At 57.9% G+C, this 20,106-nt stretch overlaps 1 protein-coding gene across 3 annotated transcripts in view; it reads left to right on the top strand.

Annotated features, from left to right (window-relative positions):
- Positions 1-590: 590 nt before the first annotated feature.
- ARHGAP23 (Rho GTPase activating protein 23) overlaps positions 591-20,106 on the top strand; it is a gene marked incomplete at its 3' end in the record, with an annotated part of 72,838 nt that continues 53,322 nt past the window's right edge. For 2 of the 3 annotated variants that reach the window (XM_079797470.1, XM_079797467.1), the window contains exon 1: positions 9,076-9,204. In XM_079797470.1, coding sequence (XP_079653596.1) covers positions 9,142-9,204 — 63 coding nt within the window. In that variant the 5' untranslated portion in view covers positions 9,076-9,141. Of the gene's footprint in view, positions 724-9,075; positions 9,205-20,106 lie in introns of those variants that run through there. The other variant, XM_079797468.1, reaches the window with a different exon arrangement.

The raw sequence follows: 20,106 nt of genomic DNA, 5'->3' as shown, positions 1-20,106 counted from the left end.
TCTCCGTGCTGTCCCCACACCCAGCCCGGGGCCTCGGAGCACATGTGAATAGCGGCTGGACCTTGGCCACAGCGGGTGGCCCCTCCCCACTGGGTCCTTCCTTACAGGGTCACAGGGTCGGATCCCCACGCGCCCTGGTGGGGGCCACGCGGTGTCTCCCTGTGTGCCAGGCTCTGCGGGCGTCTCTGGCCTGCGCTCCGGCAACCCCTGAGGTGGGCGTCAGCCTGGGAGCCCGTGTTCCCGGCCGCCGCATGGGGTCAGCTCTGTCCTGAAGCTGCTGCGGGACCTGGGCCCGCCCCTCTGTGGCCCCTGTACGATGCGGGGGGGGGGGGGGGGGCATCTGGTTCTGCTAAGCCTCAGGAACGAGGAGAGGGGCTCCCCTTGCAAGGTGTCTCCTCTGGAATCACAGCGCCCCCAGGGCAGGCAGGACCGGGGGTGCCGGCAGGGATGAGCCCTTGAATGTGGAGGAGTGTGTGTGTGCATTGTGTCTGCGTGTGACTGAGTGCGCGCGCGCGTGTGAGCGCGGAGCCTCCGCCGCGTGTGGAGGACGCGGGCGGGAGGGGGCGGAGCCTGCGGGCGGGCGGGCGGGGGTCTGGGCGCTGACACCCGGGCTGCTGGGCTCGGAGGTGCCGCGCGGCCCTGGCGCATGGAGGGGCCGCCGCCCCCCGCGCCCCCCGGGGCTGGCGCTGCGCAGACGGCTTAGCCGGCCGCGGCATGGAGCAGGTGAGTGGGCGCGGGAGGGGAGCGGGGGGGGCACCAAAGGACAAGGTGCGTGTGAGTGCGTCCAGGGAGGGGTCGCAGCCGCCGCGGGAGGGTGGGGTCCCCGGGCGGGCGGGGCCGAGGCTCTGGGGGAGGAATGGGGCTGGTTTGGTGTGTACACACACACACACACACACACACACACAAACGCGTGCGCACATACGAAGTACCCCCCCCCCCCGCCTCTCCTCACCCCCTCCAGAAGGAAGCCCCCTCCCCACTCCTAGGGTCCCAGCCCTGCGTGGATCCTGGGCCCGAGGGGGCTGCGGGCTCTGCAGAAGGAAGGAGTGACAGGAGGCGGGGTGGCTCTCCCAGGCACACAGCGACCACCCCGTGGGACCCCACGATACAACTGTCTCCTTTGCCCCCTCCACATCAGGGTTCCCCTCAGCCGGCTCCCCTCCTCTCCCAGTTACAGCAGCAGCTGCTGGCCCTTCTCGGCAGTGAGGAGATGGGCTGGGGTGGGCTGGGCAGCCTCTCTATACCCCCCCCCCCCCAAATACAGACCTGCACCCCTCTAGGCTGGGGGCGCTGACTTTTCACGCAGGCTCCATCAGAATGGGGCAGGTCAGAGCTCAGCAAACGCTAGGTGAGCCGGCTAGTTTCCTTAAGAGGGGAGGGCCCTATCCCGACTGACCTGCGCCCCTGTTCCCAGGGGCTGGGCGAGGGGCTGCTCCGGGCCTGCCTCGCTTCCCCCCTCATCCCCCGACTTGGTGCCGAGGTCTGGGGTGGGGCCCGGAGTGGCGGTGTTTTCTGTTCCTGGGTGACTGCCTGGGAGAGCTGGGCTTGTGCGCACGCCCAGGCCCCCTGGGGGCTGCTCCGCCTGCAGCATGGCCTGGGGCCCTGGGCTGAGACCCCCACCCCCTTCAGACTGAGCTGGCCCCTGCCTCTGTGGCAGAGAGAGGGGTTCATGGGCTGTCTGGGGGGGGGGGGGGGGGGGGCTGAGGAGGGGTGGAGGGAGAGGGGAAGGGAGAGGTGGAGCCGGGGGTAGGCTGATCAGGATCACTAAGTCGTGCATTGGAGAGGGACACTGGGAGGGAGGACGAAGTGGTCTGGACATCTGCTCTGGGTTCCGAGGGGGGTTTGGGGTGGGACTGTGGGCTGGTCTCGTGTCCGGGCCTGTTGGGCATCTTGGTTGTTAATTTAAATGGCCAGTGGCAGCTCCCGGGAGCGCCAGGCCGGGCAGGGGGAAGGGGACTCGCTTCACCATTATCTGCTGTTGTCATTACTGACTCCATCCTCAGCTCCACTCTGAGCGCGAAGCTATAGTGGCGGGGAGGGAACTTCTAAACGCCACTGACTGGCTCCATGGGAAAGAGTTAATTTGATAGAATGTGAAATCCACCTCAATAGCAAAAGGGGGGCTAGGGCCCAGCCAAGCTTCCTGCCCACACCCCCCTAACCGCCGCTCACTGGGGGCGCAGCCTGGCCTGAGCTGCTCCTCAAAGCAGCCCCGGGTCACCTCCCTCAACCTTCTGTACTTCCTCTGGGGGTCAGCTGCTCCCCCTTTTCGGGGGGACAGAGCCTGTCTCCCCTGTTCTCCGGCATCGTGGAAGGGAGGAGAGAGCGGGCTGGAGGGTCAGGACGTTGGGCTCCTGCGCTGGCCCCGTCAAAGGGCCGCGGGGAGGCCTAGGCCTCTGCCCTCTCCGGGTGCTGGGAGACCCCTGCCCGCTGTGCTGAGCGGAGGTTTTCAGGGTCCTTTCTAGGCGTCCTCGGCCCCTCAGCGAGGAGCACAGCGGCCGGCCCGTCCCTCCACCCCATGGGGAGTCTGCTGATCAGCACAGAGCACCACCAAGGAGGTGCCCAGGCTGATGGCAGTGCCTCAGGCAGCCCCAGCCTGCCAGCCCCAAGGGCATGGCCAGCTTTCGGGATGTGCCGGAAGCAGAGAGCGTGTGGGGTGCTTCTGAAATCAGAGCTGCTCTCCCGGCACCAGGGGAAGCTCCTATTTTAAGTTTCCCATGTGCTGAGCCTTCTTGTAAAGCAAAGAATCCTTTTATAGTGCAAGAACCACCCTGATGTGTCTGTTTGGTATGTGTGGATTTTGGCATGTAGGGTTTCCTTAAAGGGGAGCATGCCTGGAATCTCTCACAGGGGCTGGAATTGCCCTGCGGTGTGTGTGGGGTGGGGGTGGGCTTGCCCCCCCCTGTGGTCAGTGCCCTGCCTCTCTGTCCTTTCCATCGAACGCCCCTCACCCCCACCCAGGGCTGGCTCAGGGCCAGACAGAGGCGAGGGGAGCAGCTGCCGGGGATTTCCAGAGCTTCCAGGGGGAGGTGGGAGCCACCCTCCCCCTCTTCCTTTCACCCCTTCCCTCTATTCCTGTCCCTTCTCCTTCTCTTCCCTTCCTCTCCCCTCCTCCTCCTTTCTCCGCCAGCCCCACCATGGAGGAGCGTGAGCAGGCCTGTCCTGTGTGCAGGGGTGTGCAGGCACCAGGAGGGGCTGGGCAGGGTCGGGGGGCCTGTGTAGACAGCAGGGTTGTAGGTCATTTGCTGGAAGAAGGAAAAAGCCCTCACACAGAACCATGGGATTGAGCATCTTGGAGCTGGAGGGAGCACCTGGCCTTGCTTTGTGGAGGTCATGCTTTGGAGAAGGAGGAAGAGCTTAACATGAGGCTTCAGCAAGTTGCTTCTCCCCCTGAGCCTGGCCCTGCCTTTAGAGAACGGGGCAAATAGGAGCTCCTGGGTGTTGTCACAGGCAGTATGTGAACACCCGTTTGTAAAGAGCTTGGCACCTGGCAGGTACTCAACACATTTCAATTCCTTTCCCCTCCATCTTGGTGTTTTCAAGCTCCTGCGAGGTGATGTCATGGTCCTTATAAGTCATCTGTTACCCTTGCACACACCCTCGCACACATTCCAGGCCCCCGGCTCTTCCATGGCCAGGTGGCTGCAGGGCTGAGACGCCAGGCCACAGCCACGTCTCCCCCCGCCCCCTTCCCCCAGGACACAGGTTCCCCGACATGGTTTCCCTGAGGGGCTGCCAGTTGACAGTGGCAGGGCCGGGGCATCTGCCCTGACCCAGGGCTTCTCCGGGTGTGGCTGGCTTGCCCTGCTCCCAGCCCAGAGAAGCCAAGCCTCTCGCTCCCACCCCAGCCAGCTGTCCAGAGGTTGCTGGGCTGGGGCCCCAGTGCTTTGGCCGGTGGCCAGTGTGCCTTGGCCCCAGCCTGGCCAGGGGTCTGTAACATCCCCTGCCCGAGGGCTTCTCCGGTGGGATTCTTCTTACCCAGATTCCTCAGGGAGCTGGAAGCAGGGATGAGGGTGGGGACTGGCCACACCCGAGGCCATTACAGATGCTCAGTGAGGTTCACTCTATGGGATGCCTGGAGCTTCTTCCAGAGCCTTCCCCCCCCCCCCCCCCCCCCCAGCGCTCAGTCTCCAGGCCTCCTTCCTCTGCCACTTGCCAGTTGAGAGCCTTCATGGTCTAGGTCGGTGGTCGGCAAACTGTGGCTCGCGAGCCACATGCGGCTCTTTGGCCCCTTGAGTGTGGCTCTTCCACAAAATACCACGGCCTGGGCGAGTCTATTTTGAAGAAGAGGCGTTAGAAGAAGTTTAAGTTTAAAAAATTGGGCTCTCAAAAGAAATTTCAATCGTTGTGCTGTTGATATTTGGCTCCGTTGACTAATGAGTTTGCCGACCACTGAGCTAGGTCAAACACTGCCCCACCCCCCTTCCCCTCTCAGTATGGAGGCTCACACCCTTTTCTGTGTCTGTTGCCCTTTCCTGGAATACGAGTTCCTTGCAGGGAGGCATGTCCATGCTTCAGTGAGCTGTGCCCACCACCCCACACAGCCATTTGCATATAGTCAACGCTCGATAAATGTCTTTGTTGTTGTTGTTAATCCTCACCTGAGGATATTTTTCCATTTGTTTTTAGACAGAGTGGAAGGGAGAGGGGGAGACAGAGAGAAACATCGACGTGAGAGAGACACATCGATTGGTTGCTCCTACATGCACCCCAACCAGGGCTAGGGTACCTGCAACTGAGGCACGTGCCCTTGACCGGAATCGAACCTGGGACCCTCTAGTCCATGGGCTGAGACTCTATCCACTGAGCCAAACCGGCTAGGGCAAATGTTTTGTTTACTTGAATGAACTGAGCCGCCACCTGCTCTGGAGATGAACATTTAGGTGAGGCTGGGTTGCTTTTGCGGGACAAGCAGAGGCTCTGGTGGCTGAAAGCCAGAGACGCAAGAAGAGGTCAGGTCTCCAGTCTTCAGCATTCCCCTTTAGTCCTGCCCTCTTGCCCTTCTCCACAAGGGGGTGCTCTTTCACCTCCGGTGGAAGGGCCAAGAGCTGCGGCCAGGTTCATGGCCACCTGTGCTATAACCCGCCTTCCCCCATTGCTTTTCCGTTTCCGCTCAGAGCCTGCTTTGAATACATATCAGATTGGAGGCAGGCGGATAAGGCCTTAATCTGACAGAGGGTGAATCTGAGGTTCAGAGAATGTTCTTTTCCTCAAAGACTTACAGCTGCCAGGTGGGCAGGATGGGGACCTGAACGCAGGTCTTGGGACTCAGTGCTCCTCGATGACACCATTCAACACCTTGCTGGCTCCTGGGCCAAGCCTGGTCCCGACCCTGGATGGTCTGGTCTGGGGACCCCCTGACCTTCCCCCATGCTTCCCTTCTAGCCCGACCCGGCCCTGGCAAGATGTGTTGGTTCTTTTCCCTCCACTCCACCCATCACCCCCTCAGGCTCTCTCTCCCTTGGTGCCTGCTCAAGTCTCCCCTCCCCAAATGGAAACGTGCCCCGCCCATGGCTCACCTGTGCCACCCCCTCCCACCCTTTCCTGCTCATTCTCTTAGCAGGCACGATTTCATGACCTCACCCCTGAAGCTCTTCCTCACCGCACGACCTGGCCTCTGCCCCCACCGCACCCTGACGGCGCCCTCTCTGCCCAACACCGTGCCACTTCCTCCGGCCTCCTCTGGCCTCCTGGCTGCCTCTTCCTCTCTGACCTGCCACGGAGGGTGGGTGCCCCCAGGGTCCTGTCCCACGTCTGGTCTCCTCTCCGCTTTGTCTCGGGAGAATCTGAACCACACTCCCGGTCTACCAATGACTCAAAGCCATGTCTCCAACTCAGGCCTCCCTTCAGGGAAATGCATGCGGGGTTTAAGCTGCCAGTCACCACGCCACGCAGCCTTAGGGTTAAGTCTGTGGACTCTGGAGCCCAAGTGCCTGGGTTCAAATCCTGAGTGGCCTTGGGTAAGATATTCGAGCTCTCTGGGCCTCAGTTTCCTTATCCATAAAATGAGGATTATAATATCTATTTCCCAGCCCCTTTGTAGGGCTAAATTTGAATAATACCTACAGAAGAGTTAGCATAGGGCCGTGGTCGTCCGAAGGCAAACTGAGGCTCGCGAGCCACATGCGGCTCTTTGGCCCCTTGAGTGTGGCTTTTCCACAAAATACCACGGCCTGGGCGAGTCTATTTTGAAGAAGTGGCGTTAGAAGAAGTTTAAGTTTAAAACATTTGGCTCTCCAAAGAAATTTCAGTCGTTGTCCTGTTGATATTTGGCTCTGTTGACTAATGAGTTTGCTGACCACTGGCCTAGGGCATGTCTCCTCTCCCTGAGAATTCTTGAAACAGAAACTTTGGAGTTGTTCTAGACTCTTCTATTTCCTTCCCCCAACACCCAGTTGGTCACCAAGTCCCAGGGCCTCTGATGTTTATTGCTCCATGCTCTGGTGTAATGCCCCACCTCCTTGCAGCCCCCCCCCCCCTAACCCGCCCCCAACATCACGCCACAGGGGCCATGGCACATCTTCTCTTGAATCCCTGCTCCAAGCCAGGCTAAAATCTAAGTGCCTCAGGCCCAGTCACTCCAGGGTCATAGCCCCACCGGTGTTTCCTTCCTCATCCCTCCGTGCTTCCTGTCCACGTACCCTCTGCTTGGCTCCAGCCACACCCACACCCCTAGTGGGCTCCCTCCTGCTTCCCTGCCTTTGTCCATGGTAGTCCTTCTCCCAGGAGTGCTTCCCCCCATTCCCCATCCTGCCCACAGCCCATCCATGAAGCCCTTAACAACGCAAGGCCACCTCCTTCGGGGAGCCTTGCTCTGCGTCTCCAGCCTTGCCTTCTCCTTTTCCGGGATCTCACCCTGGAGTCAGGACGGGTGAGACCCAGCCCCTCGAGGGAGGGAGCTAGGCTTGTCTCTAGACCCCAAGGGGCCACCTCCACTCCCCCATGTCCTCCTGTGTTAGGGCTCCCAATAAACATTTGTGAATGAAGAAAGGTGATGGGGTTGGGAGGGGCGTTTAGAAAGAGTATAAGGAAGATCCGTAGTGAAGGAACCCTCCACCTCACGCTGGGCTTTCCTGCCTGAAACCCCAGAAAAAGAGTACCCCAGGAAGAGAGTGGCGTTGGGGGTGGGTGGTGGGATGCAGGGAGTGAGATGCGGGAGTCAGGGACTGGGGAGCCAGGACGGAGAGGAAGGATGGAAGGAAGAGGTGCTGGAGAAGATGGATGGGGGAGGGCGGGGACAGGATGGGGGTGCGGGTCAAGGTGCAGGAAGAGGTGGGAAGGGCAGCCGGGTGGGGGCAGAGCACACTTTCTGGGAAGTGGGGGAGGTGAGTGCAGTGCATTGTGGAGGGAGAAATTGCCTGCCGGCCAGTGTGAGCTCATTTCCTCTCACCGCCTCCTGCAGTGTCTGAGGGGATCAGGCTCTGGAAAAAGTGAGCCAGGGGCACCCCAGGGGCCACCACTCTCCTCTCCTCCCCCACAGCCTCAGTTCGGTCCGGATCTCAGATGCCAGGGCTTCCCCCTGTACATAGACACCCACTTGTTTTGGGAGGAAAGGACCCCTCAGCCGGGGTGGCAGCGAGCTTTGGACCACTGGAGCTACGAGGCAGGAAGAATCAGAAACAGGAACCCGGTTGAAGATGAAGCAAAAAAATACAAAATAAAAAAATACAGTGTGATGGATTACAGTTAGATAGTAGGAAGGACTTCTCAGGAGGGGGGGATAATTCTGGCTGCACGTGACCTTGATGAAGAGGGGTGGGGAAGGAAGCGGAGTCATTTCTGCCCCTCTGTCATTACAAGAGCACCCATTCCATTGACTTCCAGGGGATTTAAAATAAATTAAATGAAACGTAAGATTTAAAAGCAAGTCAGTATCTCCTTCCTCAGGTTCACAGGAGTCGGGGTGGCCTTGATCCCGATCAGAGGTGAAGGGGTGGGGGGCTTGGGGCTGATGGGCTCTCAGGAGTCCAGGTGGTGGTGGTATGAGGTCTTGCCCCAGAAGGAGCGGGTGATTCCAAAGAATACAGAGTTGGCCTTCCCACTTTCCTCGCCTGCCTTATCCACATCATACTCCAGTCTATCTGTGGCCTCTCCCTTCCTTTCTTCATAATCTGTAAACCGCAAGAAGGCATGGGAAAGAGGTAAGCACGGGCTGTAGGAAATGGGAGGTAGGAAGGATGTGAGATAGCAGAGAAAACGGCCCCTCAGAAATGAGGGACCGAGGGACTGAGCCTTCCTGGACCGGCGAGAGGGGTCCTGCTTGGGGGCAGAAAGATGAGGAACTGGCTCAGAACCCCAGCGGCTCTTTGGGCCCAACTCAGAGTGAAGCAGGGTTGCTTGTGCCTGGGAGGCCTGAGGGGTCTCTGCTCTCACTGCTGCCTTGGGGGTGGGGGGGGGGGAGGTCTCTGAGCTGCCAAGAGGCCTGAGCCACAGGCTGGCTGGGTGGGCGTCCGGAGGGCTGGGGCACCTGCCAGCCTCTCTCTTCCGGCCTCCGTTCCCCAGCCTCTCTGAGGTCCTGGGCCGAGACTCTGACTTGGGAGGGGGTGTTCGACTGAGGGGAGCCCCTGCGGGTTCCCCTCCTCCCAAACCCACGCGGGCATCTCCGTCTCTGCCCTTGTCTCAGCTTCCCTGAGTCTCGGGATGGAATGTTCCCTAAGCTTCTTTCTGTCTTTCCCTCTCGTCCACCCCAGGTCTTTCATCTCTGTCCCTGACGTCCCGGGCCTCGCTCATGGTTTCTGTGTCTCTGCCTCTGTTTCTTACGTCTCTGTCCAGCTGCGCTTCTCTCTGCTCCCCTTCCCTTCCTGCCTCCCTCGCGCCCGCTCCCTGTGCCAGTTTGTGCCCCTGTCCTCTTTCCTGGGCCGGCCCGGATCGCCGTCTATGTGGGCCGGTCTCCTGCAGGCTGGCCCGGACTGTCTCCCCGAGACCCTCTCTCTCGCCCAGGCGGCGCTCTGCCCTCCCGCTCTGCGGCCGGAGCGGACCTGCCTCAGCCCCCGCGACCCACCCAGGGCCCGGCGGAGAGGCGGCGCGTGCGCCCCGTCGGGAGCTCAGGGGGCGGAGCGAAGGGGAGGCCCCGCCCCCTCTCGGGTCCCAGCCCGCGCGCCCCCAACAGTGTCCCGGCCGCAGAGTCGCCGCTGCCGCCCGATGAATGGAGTCGCTTTCTGCCTGGTCGGGATCCCGCCCCGCTCGGAGCCCCGGCCCCCCCAGGTGAGGCGCTCGGCCAGGGGTGGGGGTCCGGGCACTGCCGGGGCGCTGGCGGTGGGCCCGGGTCGCGGCGCCCCTGCTCGGCAGGCACAACCCAGGGCGCAGGGCGCAGGGCGCACGGCGGGCACGGCTGCAGGGGGTACCGGCTGCTGGGGGTACCGGCTGCTGGGGGTACCGGCTGGCGGGGGGCCGGGGGTGGGGTGGGGGGGGGGCTGAGCGAGAGTTGCCCTGGGCAGGACGTCGGGAAGGAGGACGGTAGGCCGGGGGCCGGGACTCCCGGGGCTGCCAGGGCAGGGGGCACGGGCCGGGGCGGCCGTGCCAGGACCCCGGCGGCGGGCCAGCGGGGGCGGGAGGTCCGCGCCTTTTGTCCGGGTTTTTCAGGCGGGGCGCCCGCCGCCGCTTCCTCTGCCCGAGTTTTCGTTTTCCGTTGGCGAGGCCCCGGCACAGCTGGAGGGAGCGGGGGTGGGGGAGGGAGTTCCCGGAGCGGGACGTCCTTGACCGCCGCGGCCGGACACCCCCTCCCCGCGCCCCCCGCGCCCCCTGCCGGGCCGGACGGCGCAGCGAGCTGCCTGGCGCGAGTCCGCCGCCCCCCGGGGTCCCGAGGAAGAGACGCGGGTTCGGGCCCCCCGGTGCTGCCCGCGCGGCTGCTCCCTGTCCCCTCGGACTGGCTGTGGGTGGGTCTGGGCGCGGGGTGCCAGGGGATTACTCAGCGCTGGGCTGCTTTGCTTGGGTTCTTTCATCTGCCAGCTGCTGAGGGCGGGGAGGGGCCGGCGGGGGCCTCGGGGCCCCATGGGGTCCGGCCCCCACTGCCGAGCCTGGCCGCCCACTCCTCCCCTTCCCGAGCTGAAGGACTGAACTGTCAGGCCCGGCGTTCCCCGGGCTGGGAAAAGACGTTCCCTGGGGGTCTGTGTTGGGGTCAAGGTCTGGGCTGAGGCCTCTTCCGCTTTTGACGGGGCTGGAGGGAGTGGGGGTGCTCCTCCCAGCCCTCCCCCCAGAGTTGGAGCTGGGGTCTAGCGCTTTGCAAACTCCGAGACTGCTGAGTGTCTCCGGAGCTGGAGGGCCGGGTGCTCACTTCCCCGGACTCCCCCTCCGCCGCTGAGCCAAAGTGCTCCTAATTACAAACTTGAAATTCAGGATGGACAGGGGGTGGGGGTGGAGGTCATTAAGCCTGAGTGAGTCCCTTGGATTACACCCCACCACCATCACCACCCCCACCCCCACCACCAACACACACTCCATCTCCACTCCTCTACCAGCTCGCCCCCACCCTTCTCCTGTGGCCTAGCCTGGGGTTCTCCCCCTCTGCAGGGCAACAGTCCCATTCCCAAAAGTGGCCGCTCGCTCTCGCTGAGATGCTGTGCTCATTGGCATTCGATGTGAGTCTCCATTACTTAACGTCATCTCACCTCCAAACATAACTCAAAGGTCCCCAACCTCAGCCTCTTCCACTTGCTCACATGGTGGTTGAGTCCACCCCCCAAGGGGCTAGGAGTTCCCAGTTTCTGCATCCCAGGCCCCCCAGTCTCTCTCTCTCTCTCTCTCTCTCTCTCTCTCTCTCTCTCTCAGAAAGGAAGGGAGAGGGAGATGGAAACATCAATGATGAGAGAGAATCATTGATTGGCTGCCTCCTGCACGACCCCTACTGGAGATCAAGCCGGAAACCTGGGCATGTGCCCTTGACTGGAATCGAACCCGGAACCTTTCAGTCTGCAGGCCGATGCTCTATCTACTGAGCCAAACCAGCTAGAGCCCCCCAGCCTCTTGATGGGAGTCACACGCTGAAAGCTTTTCGGAGGAGAGCGTTATCAGGAAGGTGGCTTTAGGACACCATGGGGAATGGGGCAGGCTTTTGGGGATCCCAGTCCAAGAGAGAGGGACTGGGCCTGGGGAATAGGCCCTGTGATTGGGCAGCCTGGATGGAGTCTGTGGGCCCCCTCCTCAGGCTGACCCTGAGCTCATGAAAGGGGAGCAGGAGGCCAGTCTGGTCCTCCAGGGGTGCAGCATTTTCGGCATGAATGGGAGTGGGGGTGAGGGAGGGTGCCGGTACAGAGCAGGGCAGTGCAGGAATGGGCAGAGGCGTTTATTGCTTCATCCTTCATTGCAGGGGTTCTTAGGAGGATTTCATGGTGTGTATGGTTAAGAGAGTACAAAGGAGGAGAATGGAATGAGTTACAATAGGAGGGATTGCAGTTAGCTCTTGGGGAGAACTTCCAGGGAGAGGCTTAAGAGCTGCAGCATCCCAGGCTAGCCTGGAGCATCATGCAGGGAACTTTCCTCCACTATAGCGGGCCTGGTAGATTCCGATGGAGTTGGATTCCAGTGCAGAAATACAGAGCGATTCATAGGGGATCAGATATAGTCAAATGAGCATATACATCAGTGCCCCTAAAATGTGTTTTTAAGGAGGGGGAGTTTCTTTAACAGTACAGCTGATAGCTAAGACATGGATAGCAATTACGCTGGGCCAGCATTCATATAAATGACCTCTTTAATTTTCACAACACAGCCATGAGGTGTGGGTACCATTATTCCCATTTTACAGTTGAGGGCACTGAGGCACAGAGAGCTAATAGCTTGAACAAAATCACATCACTCATAGGTGGCAGAGCCAGGGTAGGGTCCCGGCAATCCGGCTGGAGTCCGTCCTCTCACCCTGCGGTCCCTCCTCTCAGGATCTGCCTTGTGCTGCTGTCATTCGCACCCCAAAGCTGGGTCCATCTTGGACACAGCCCAAGATCAAGGTCAACCTCTTGGAGCTTGGTTGTTTTTCTTTCAGTTGGGTCAGGGGTGGGCACAAGAGGCCTCAGGGTGGCGAGGCCTTAGGTGCCCACGGTTGGTGGGTGGGGAACTAGCTCATTTACTGCTCCAACCCCGGGGCCCCCTGCAGCCCATGGCACTTGGTCCTGGTTTGGTTCATTAGTGTTTTCCTTCCAAAGCGACATCAGCCCTGGTCTGTGGGTTCAAAGGTGAGATATTGGCTTGGTCAGGGATTTGGATAAAGCCTGGGTTTAGTTATCCCGCTCTCTCTCCCTCCCCAGAGAGAGCCATGAATAGGGCCTGTGGGAGCTGGCTCTGCCTTTCCCCTAGCACCCCCACCCCTTCCAACAACCCGCCTTTAGATCCAGGCCCCCTGTTCCATGTGAAATGGTGCCAGCTCATCAGCAGGGCAGTGCCAGTTAGTGCCAGGCAGGCGTCTTCTCCCCACTGCCTCAGTGGGACAGCAGGCTGGGGTGGCCTTGGGACCGGACTTTGGGGCGAGTTTAAAGCCCTGTGGGGATGGAGCATATTCATCAGCTGTCAGTGTGGGTGAGGACCAGAGGGGTCTTCTTCTTCTTTTTTTTTTTTTTTAATATATTTTATTTTTTACAGAGAGGAAGGGAGAGGGAGAGAGAGTTAGAAACATCAATGAGAGAGAAACATAAATCAGCTGCCTCCTGCGCATCCCCTACTGGGGATGTGCCCGAAACTAAGGTTGACCTTGCCCTTGACCGGAATCGAACCTAGGACCCTTGAGTCTGCAGGCCGACGCTCTATCCACTGAGCCAAACCGGTTAGGGCCAGAGGGGTCTTCTTGTCCAACTCCCTCATGCTCCAGTGGGGAAACTGAGGTCAGAGAGTGCCCAATGGCAGGTGGCCTGTGAGTGGTGGACATGAGCCCAGGTGTTCTGATTGCCCAGCCCCCAGGCCATGCCTTCCCATGCACAGTTGGTTCTGTCCTTAGTGTCCCCCTCAGTGCAGGGTTCTGGGACTGGGCCCAGGAGGGAGAAGGGAGGGCGGAGAGGAGCAAGGATGAGTGGACAATGTGTCCTGTTCATCTCTGTGTCCCTAGTGGCCAGCACAGTGCCTGGCACAGAGTGATTCCCCATAAATGTTTGTGAAGTGCAGGCCAGGGAGCAGCGCCCTCCCCCCCCCCACCCTGGCCTCCCAGGGTGCACCGTGCCTAGCTCTGCCCCTGGCATTGTGACAGTCGGTCTACAAGTCAGTCTCCCCGACCAGACTGGCATTATTTGAGGGCAAGAAAAATAATAATAGCAACTACTTCCGAAGTGCTTGCCACTCTAGGTAGGTACATTATCATCACCCCATTTGACAGACAAAGAAATTGGCACAGAAAGATTACATGGCTTCCTCATGCCACACAGCCGGTGGCAGAGCTAAGGAGTTGACCTTGCTCTTAACCTCATTCCAGGCGGGCCCAGAGGTGTCCTATTTATCTTGGTGTCCACAGAGCCTGGCACGCAGTGCTGTTTGTTGACTGACCGAATGACTGACAGTGTATGGAAAAACCTCAGAATTTGATCATCTAACCCTTTGGAAGTAGCTGGGATTGGTGTCTTGGGAAGGCAGCCTAGAAGTGCATCACTGTGTTCTCTGCGCCAGGAGTGCCTGAGCCAAACCTAGAAAGAAGAGGGGAGCTCACCCACACCCTGTCACGAATGTCTTCCGCCGCTTCACAGGGGCCACTGGGGGCCCCCAGTCCTCGGGCTTCTCTCTTGCCCTCTCTCCCTCCCTTCTTCTCCCAGAGTTCCAAGGGGACAGTGCTGGGCAGTGGGCACGTGGGAAAAGACTACAGATTGGATTAAAGAGGCCTGTTCCTTTTTTCATCTCTCCGGCCCTGAGGTGTTCAGCTTAATAGTTGGAGGGCGCACGGCGTGTTTGGTTTGGGGCAGGGCCTGTCATAGGCATCAGTTCTCTCTGCCTCACAGGAAAGGGTATTGGATTTCCAGTCCTAAACCCTAAGATGGCCAGGGTCATCTCCTCCAACCTGCTCAAACCGGTGTGCTCCTAGGCAGGTGACTGCTTCCCCTCTGACTCCCCCTGCTCCCCATTTGCTGGTTTGAATGAACATCAGACTCCATCACCAGGTCACACTTCAGGTACTGACCAAGGCTGGTGGGGAGCTGGACCGGAAAAAAGGAGACTCAGTGTGGGGATGTGGTCTGCCCCGGCATGGCGCCTGGGCACACTGGGAGGTAGGTTGAGTGCCTGGGCCGCGACTTCAGCCTTGCTGAAGTCCAAATGTCAGCCCTACCCCTTGTTCACTATGTGACCTTGGCCAAGTTCATTGTTTTTGGCCTCAGTTTTCTTGTCCCTGAAATAATCCCTCAAAATTGTTTTGGATTAAATTGGATTAAGTGAGGTAATATAGGTAAAGTGGCTGACATCTGGTAATCTGCACTAGTAGTAACAACTGTGATTAAACAAACAATAATCAATGGATGGAAATGAGAACAACATACTTTGGGCTCAATAAAGGGAACCCTTTATGGTCTGAGTAATCTGAAGAGGAAATGAGCTGCCCCTGGAGGTGACGAGGGCCCCAATCAGAGGAGGTGAGCAAGCCCCGGCTGGACTAGAGAGAATTCAGGCACTGGGTGAGAGGTTACCTCAGCAAACCTGACAGGCTCTGCTTTGGGATTAGCACGGTGTGGTAGGAAATTAGAGGAGCAGGTGGGACCGGGTTCCTGCGATCAGGGACTGGAGAGAGGAATGAGAGGTTCGCTGCTGTGCTGTGAGGTTCCTCCAAGGACAGGGCGTCCTGGAAGACTTCCCGGAGAAGGCCTGTAAGCATGGGCATGGTTCTGATGGGTGGGAACCCCTTGCAGGCCTGCAAAGGGCTTGGTGGTTGAGGGGTGGTGAGGCCCCGGGACACTAGTCCTGAAGTCGGCCCCAAGGCTGCCTCCACATTCTGGCTGCCAAGGGGGTGGGTGTTTGGTGGTGGTGGTGGTCATGGGGGAGCTGGTAGCTCCCTGTCTCCCCCGACGCCCCAACTCCCAGTCTCTCTTGGAGGAGGGACCAGGGCTACTCCCAGTGGCAACGAGCAAGGGCCTGTAAGGAGCGGAACTGGGGAAAGAAAGACTTCTTATGCCCAGTGCATTTGGGGGCGTCTGGGGGTCGGAGGAACAGTGGAGCCTTTGTCCCCAGCCGCCGGGAATCTGGCCGAGGAGCCAGCCCCGGGTCTGGCTGGGCTCTCCCAGGCAGGTCCTCTTTGAAGTGACCCTTTCAAAGCTCAGCCTGAACCCCTGGGTGGAGAGACAGCTTGGGGCGGGGTGCAAGGAGGACAGATCTGCAAGCCAAGGATGGAAGCAGATGCAGTGTCTTCGGGCAGCCGGCTGGCGGGAGGTGTGTGGGCTGGAGGAATGTGGCCAGGCTGGGGGCACTTGTAGGAGCCTGTGGGAGGACAACCGACCCAGGGTCTTGGCCTCCAAGTGGGGGGTCAATATAGGGAAGGGCAGAGTTCATTTTGGCCCTGATAAAGGTTCCTTTGGCTCCTATCATGATTTCTGTCTGATTCTGGGCTCCTAAATTCATAGCTTCTCTCTCTCTCTTTAAAAATATTTTATTGATTTTTTACAGAGAGGAAGGGAGAGGGAGAGAGAGTTAGACACATCGATGAGAGGGAAACATCGATCAGCTGCCTCCTGCACACCTGCTACTGGGGATGTGCCCCCAACCAAGGTACATGCCCTTGACTGGAATCGAACCTGGGACCCTTCAGTCCGCAGGCCGACGCTCTATCCACTGAGCCAAACGGGTCAGGGCCTTTCTCTTTTTTAATTTCCTCAAAGAGTGTGAGAGTTCCTTGGAGAGAATGGGGGTGGGGGACGGGGGTGGATGCGGGGCTTAGAGCCCTTGGTAGGAGAATGGGGTAGAGATCTGGGTCATCAGAGCTTTTCCTGCTCCTGAGAGCCCCCAAAAGGCTGAAAGGGCGGGCTGAAGTGGAGACTCCCACCCTCCACCACAGAGATTCCATATCTGGATTGTTCTCCAAAAGAGAGAGAGGGGCGGGGTGGGGGGGGGGAGGAGTTCCCTAAGATGGAACAGCTTCAAAAGTTTCAGCTGGTGCCCTGGCTGGTTCGGCTCCGTGGATAGAGTGTCAGCCTGTGTACAGAAGGGTCTTGGGTTCAATTCAAGTCAAGGGCACATGCCCAGGTTGCAGGCTCCATCCCCAGTGTGGGGCGTGCAGGAGGCAGTGGATCTATGATTCTCTCTCATCATTGATGTTCCTATCTCTCTCTCCCTCTCCCTTCCTCTCTGAAATCAATAAAAATATGTTTTTTAAAAAAGTTTCAACTGGAGATAGGTCACCCCTACCTCCCTTCCTCTCCATTTGACTCATGGGGAAACTGAGGCCCGGAGACAGGACAAGGAGACAGAGGCAGAGGGCCAGGGAGAGGCTAAAGTGGGAGGAAGAGGGAGGATGGAAGCCAGCTGAGAAGGGAGCTCCGGTCGTTGAGTTACCATCCAAGGGTAGTGAAGAGTCCCTAGTCTCTTGTGACCTGCTGTGGTTCCATGGAAGGAGGGAGTGGAGGAGTGGGTTTCTGTTAGTTTTTGTTTTGTTTTGTTTTGTTGTTGTTTTTTGATTGAGTAGTGGATAGCGGAGCCTCTGGCCGCCCAGGTGAGAACCCTATCCTGATGCTGCTTTCTACACCCCAGTCTCTTGGCATCATGGCACTCTCTGTACTTGGGAAGACTCTCCTAAATCTCCCTTACCTCTTCCCAGGATGTGGCCCTGGTTCCCCTCCAGAGAGGGGGAGGAGGGAGCTGAGGGCCCGAGGTCCTCCTGATGGGGCTGCAGGCGGGCCTGGTCCTCTTCCGTATCTTGCACTGGCATCTGCAGAACTGAGCCCTCATTAGCTCTAATGAAGCCTTGGCACTGTGCCCCCCTCTGCCCTGCAGCACCTGGTGGGGATGACGGGGCAGCTGAGGTTGGGCCCAGAGACCAGGAGGAGGGTGGGATGTCTGTAAGAGGAAAGAGAGGGAGTCAGGAAGTGGGGGCCATGCAACAAGGCTAGGGCTGCTGACAGACAGAGGCAGATATCTCACCTGACCGGCGTGGCGGCGTGGCTCAGTGGTTGAGCATTGACCTATGAACCAGGAGGTCATATACCTAGGCACATGCCCAGGCTTGCAGGCTCAAACCCCAGTGGGGGGCATGCAGGAGGCAGCTGATCAATGATTCTCTTTCATCATTGATGCTTCAATCTCTCACTCCCTCTCCCGTCCTCTCTGAAATCAATATATATATATATATATATATATATATATATATATATACACACACACACACACACACACACACACACACACACACACACACATATAATATATATTTTTTTAATGTAAAAAAAAAAGATGCACACCCCCCCCCTTTCCTTCCCCACTGGGACCTTTTCCTTGCCAGTGGCTCCCAGATGCTTGGGTCCCATAGTGCTAGGGAAAGTGTTATCTGGGAGACGGGGTGTGGCCCAAGAGCATTAAGGACATTCCCAGGCCTGGCTTTCACAGAGTGTTGTCTTGCCCTAACCCTAATTGCAGCCTGGGGCAGGAGAAGGACCTGACTCCAGAGCCTGGAGGTTCCGTGCCTGGGAAAACTAGGCAGCAGCCAGATCTTAATGCCAACTGGCCTTTGTTCACTTGGTGATTATTCCTGTGTGCCCTCTCATTTCCTGAGTTTCAGGCTCTCTGTGGGTCTTGGGATCTGGATGAAAAAGACACAACCCTGCTCTCAAGGGGGTTCTTGTCTGTTTTTCCTGCCACCCAACAGCTCCACTAAGATTTTATAACCACAGGTTCTGAGATTTGCATCTACCCTGTCTGCCAGGCAAGAACACTCCTTGACACCCTCTGTCAAAAATATTACGGCACGGCCAGCGTGGCTCAGTGGTTGAGCATCGACCTGTGAACCAGGAGGTCGAGGTTCAATTCCGGTCAGGGCACGTGCCTGGGGGTTTCAGGCTCAATCCCCAGTGTGGGGTGTGCCGGAGGCAGCCAATCAATGAATCCCTTCCCATCATTGATGTTTCTATCTCTCTTTCCCTCTCCCTTCCTCTCTGAAATATATATATATATTTAATTACATAAAAATGGTCTGGCATAACTGGGGAGACAGAACCAAAGCAGACACTAGCAAGTATCTTCACTGTGACGTCATTTGAGTGTGCATGTGGCCACCAAGGTGGTAACAGCTGTTTAAAGATGGAAACAGTACCGCTGGGTAGAATCGCTGTAGGGAGTGGTTAAAAACCAATTGGTGATGTGATTAATCTCCTTTCTCTCATTTCCTGTTTCCAAACCTACCGTTGAGGATTCTTTAGTGAAACTTTTTTTCTATGAATTTTCAAGGGTCCTTGTGAAGTGGTTATGCACTTACTGATACAAGAACTGAGACCCTGAGAGGGTAAATAACCCCATCAAAGGTCACCCAGCATCTGAATTTAAGTCTGGGTCTTTCTGAATCCTAAGCCTGTCCTGTGTCACTGCTACCTTCCCTGACAAGGAAAAGCCTGGGAGAGGTGGACACTCCCACCCTGGGGAGGGGGACACTCCCACCTTCCCCCAGCTGAGCCCTGAAATCCAAGTAGGGGTCTGCATGATGATGAAGGAGGGGTGGAGGGTGCAGATGCATGATTATATTCTGCTTCTCCATGACTCTGCCGTGCCTGCTTCCCCTTGTGCCTGCCTAGAGTCTGGGTTTGCCCTTGAGTGGTATGGAACACCCAGGGCTCCATCAATAAACATGGCTGAGCCCCTGGTTCTTCTAAAGATGCTCGAGCTCTGAGGGAAAGAAAGCTTCATTGAGGAAGCAAGGCTGTCCCGGGCCTGAAAGATGTCTCCTGGGGCAATCGAGGGGTGGTAGGCATAGAAGGGAGAGATGGGCATTCCAGACCCAGCATGACTTGTTTTCATAGAGACTGTGGAGCATGGAAGGGTATCAGGCAGCGGAGACAGCAGACCAGATGATGAGGGCTGAAGCTGGAGTTGGGGATGGAGAGGACAGGATAGGAGCAGATACATCACCCTCTTCCCTTTCCAGAAACTTGTCACACCATCGCTTCACCTTCTCTGAATAGCCTTTCCTGTCTTCTCTATTTCTCAAACTCCTATTCATCCTTCAATGCCCAGTTCAAATATCCTTCTCTGTAAAGCACCCCCCCCCCCACTAAGTCCTCAAATATATGGGGACTTCCTCCTCTGGGCACGAGGCTGTAAGCCCCATGAGGGCAGGCTTTGCCTTGTTCACTGTACTATCTCCAACTTCTAGCCTAGGTCCTGTTGACTGAATAGTGTTGACTCATGAACTGTATGTTCCCATAGCATCTGGCACTGCATTGTGGGAACCACATAATAACAACAGGAGTATCGGGTGTCCTAACATTAATTGAGCATTTCAGTGCCAGACATTGCTGTGCTGAGCACTTGACACACACTATCTCTTTAATCTTCCCAGCAGCCCCATGAAGAACAGATGATCTCTGTTTTATAAATGCAGAAAAATAAGCTCAGAGAGGTTAGTAACTAGTCCAGCGACACACAGGAAGTGGGACCAAGTTGGGATTCAAACCCAAAACTCCTCTGAATTCTGTTTTGGAACTTTTAAGCACTATGGTCTGCATCCTCTTTATTTGTTGCATGTTTATCTCTTGATAAAGTCAGAGACTACTTTATTAATTTAAAAAATCCCTTGTGGACTACCAAACTAAGATTTGTTAAGCATCTTGTAGGTGCCAGACCCTCAGTGACACCAGCCCATGGTTCTGGAATGAAAGAAAAAAGCAGTGGGGCTGAGGTTGACTGACTTGTTTGGGGGTACACAGGGGCAGGGCAGGGCCGGGCTGGGGACTGGGTTTTTGGCCTCTAGCCCAGTGTGCTCCCCACTGCGGTCACTGATGAGGAAAGGGGGTCCCCAGGCAGGGCAGGTGCAATTCCCAAGGGCCCAACTCTCTAACTCCACGGAGGCGAGGCTGACCTGGCACTGGGGTGGGCAGAGACGGTGTCCGAAGGCAGTAGGCCCTTGACAGAGAGGGTGCGAGGCCTCCTGGGCACAATATCAGTGGAATTTGAGCCAGGGCGACTCCAGGCTTGGGAACCGCAGACGCCAGGGAAGCGGAAGAGGGCGGAGGC

This window comes from Cnephaeus nilssonii (assembly GCF_951640355.1).
Source record: "Cnephaeus nilssonii genome assembly, chromosome: 19".
Classification (NCBI taxonomy): domain Eukaryota; kingdom Metazoa; phylum Chordata; class Mammalia; order Chiroptera; family Vespertilionidae; genus Cnephaeus; species Cnephaeus nilssonii.
Note: the sequence above shows the minus strand (reverse complement) of the source record. Positions and strands in the feature narration are given on the sequence as shown.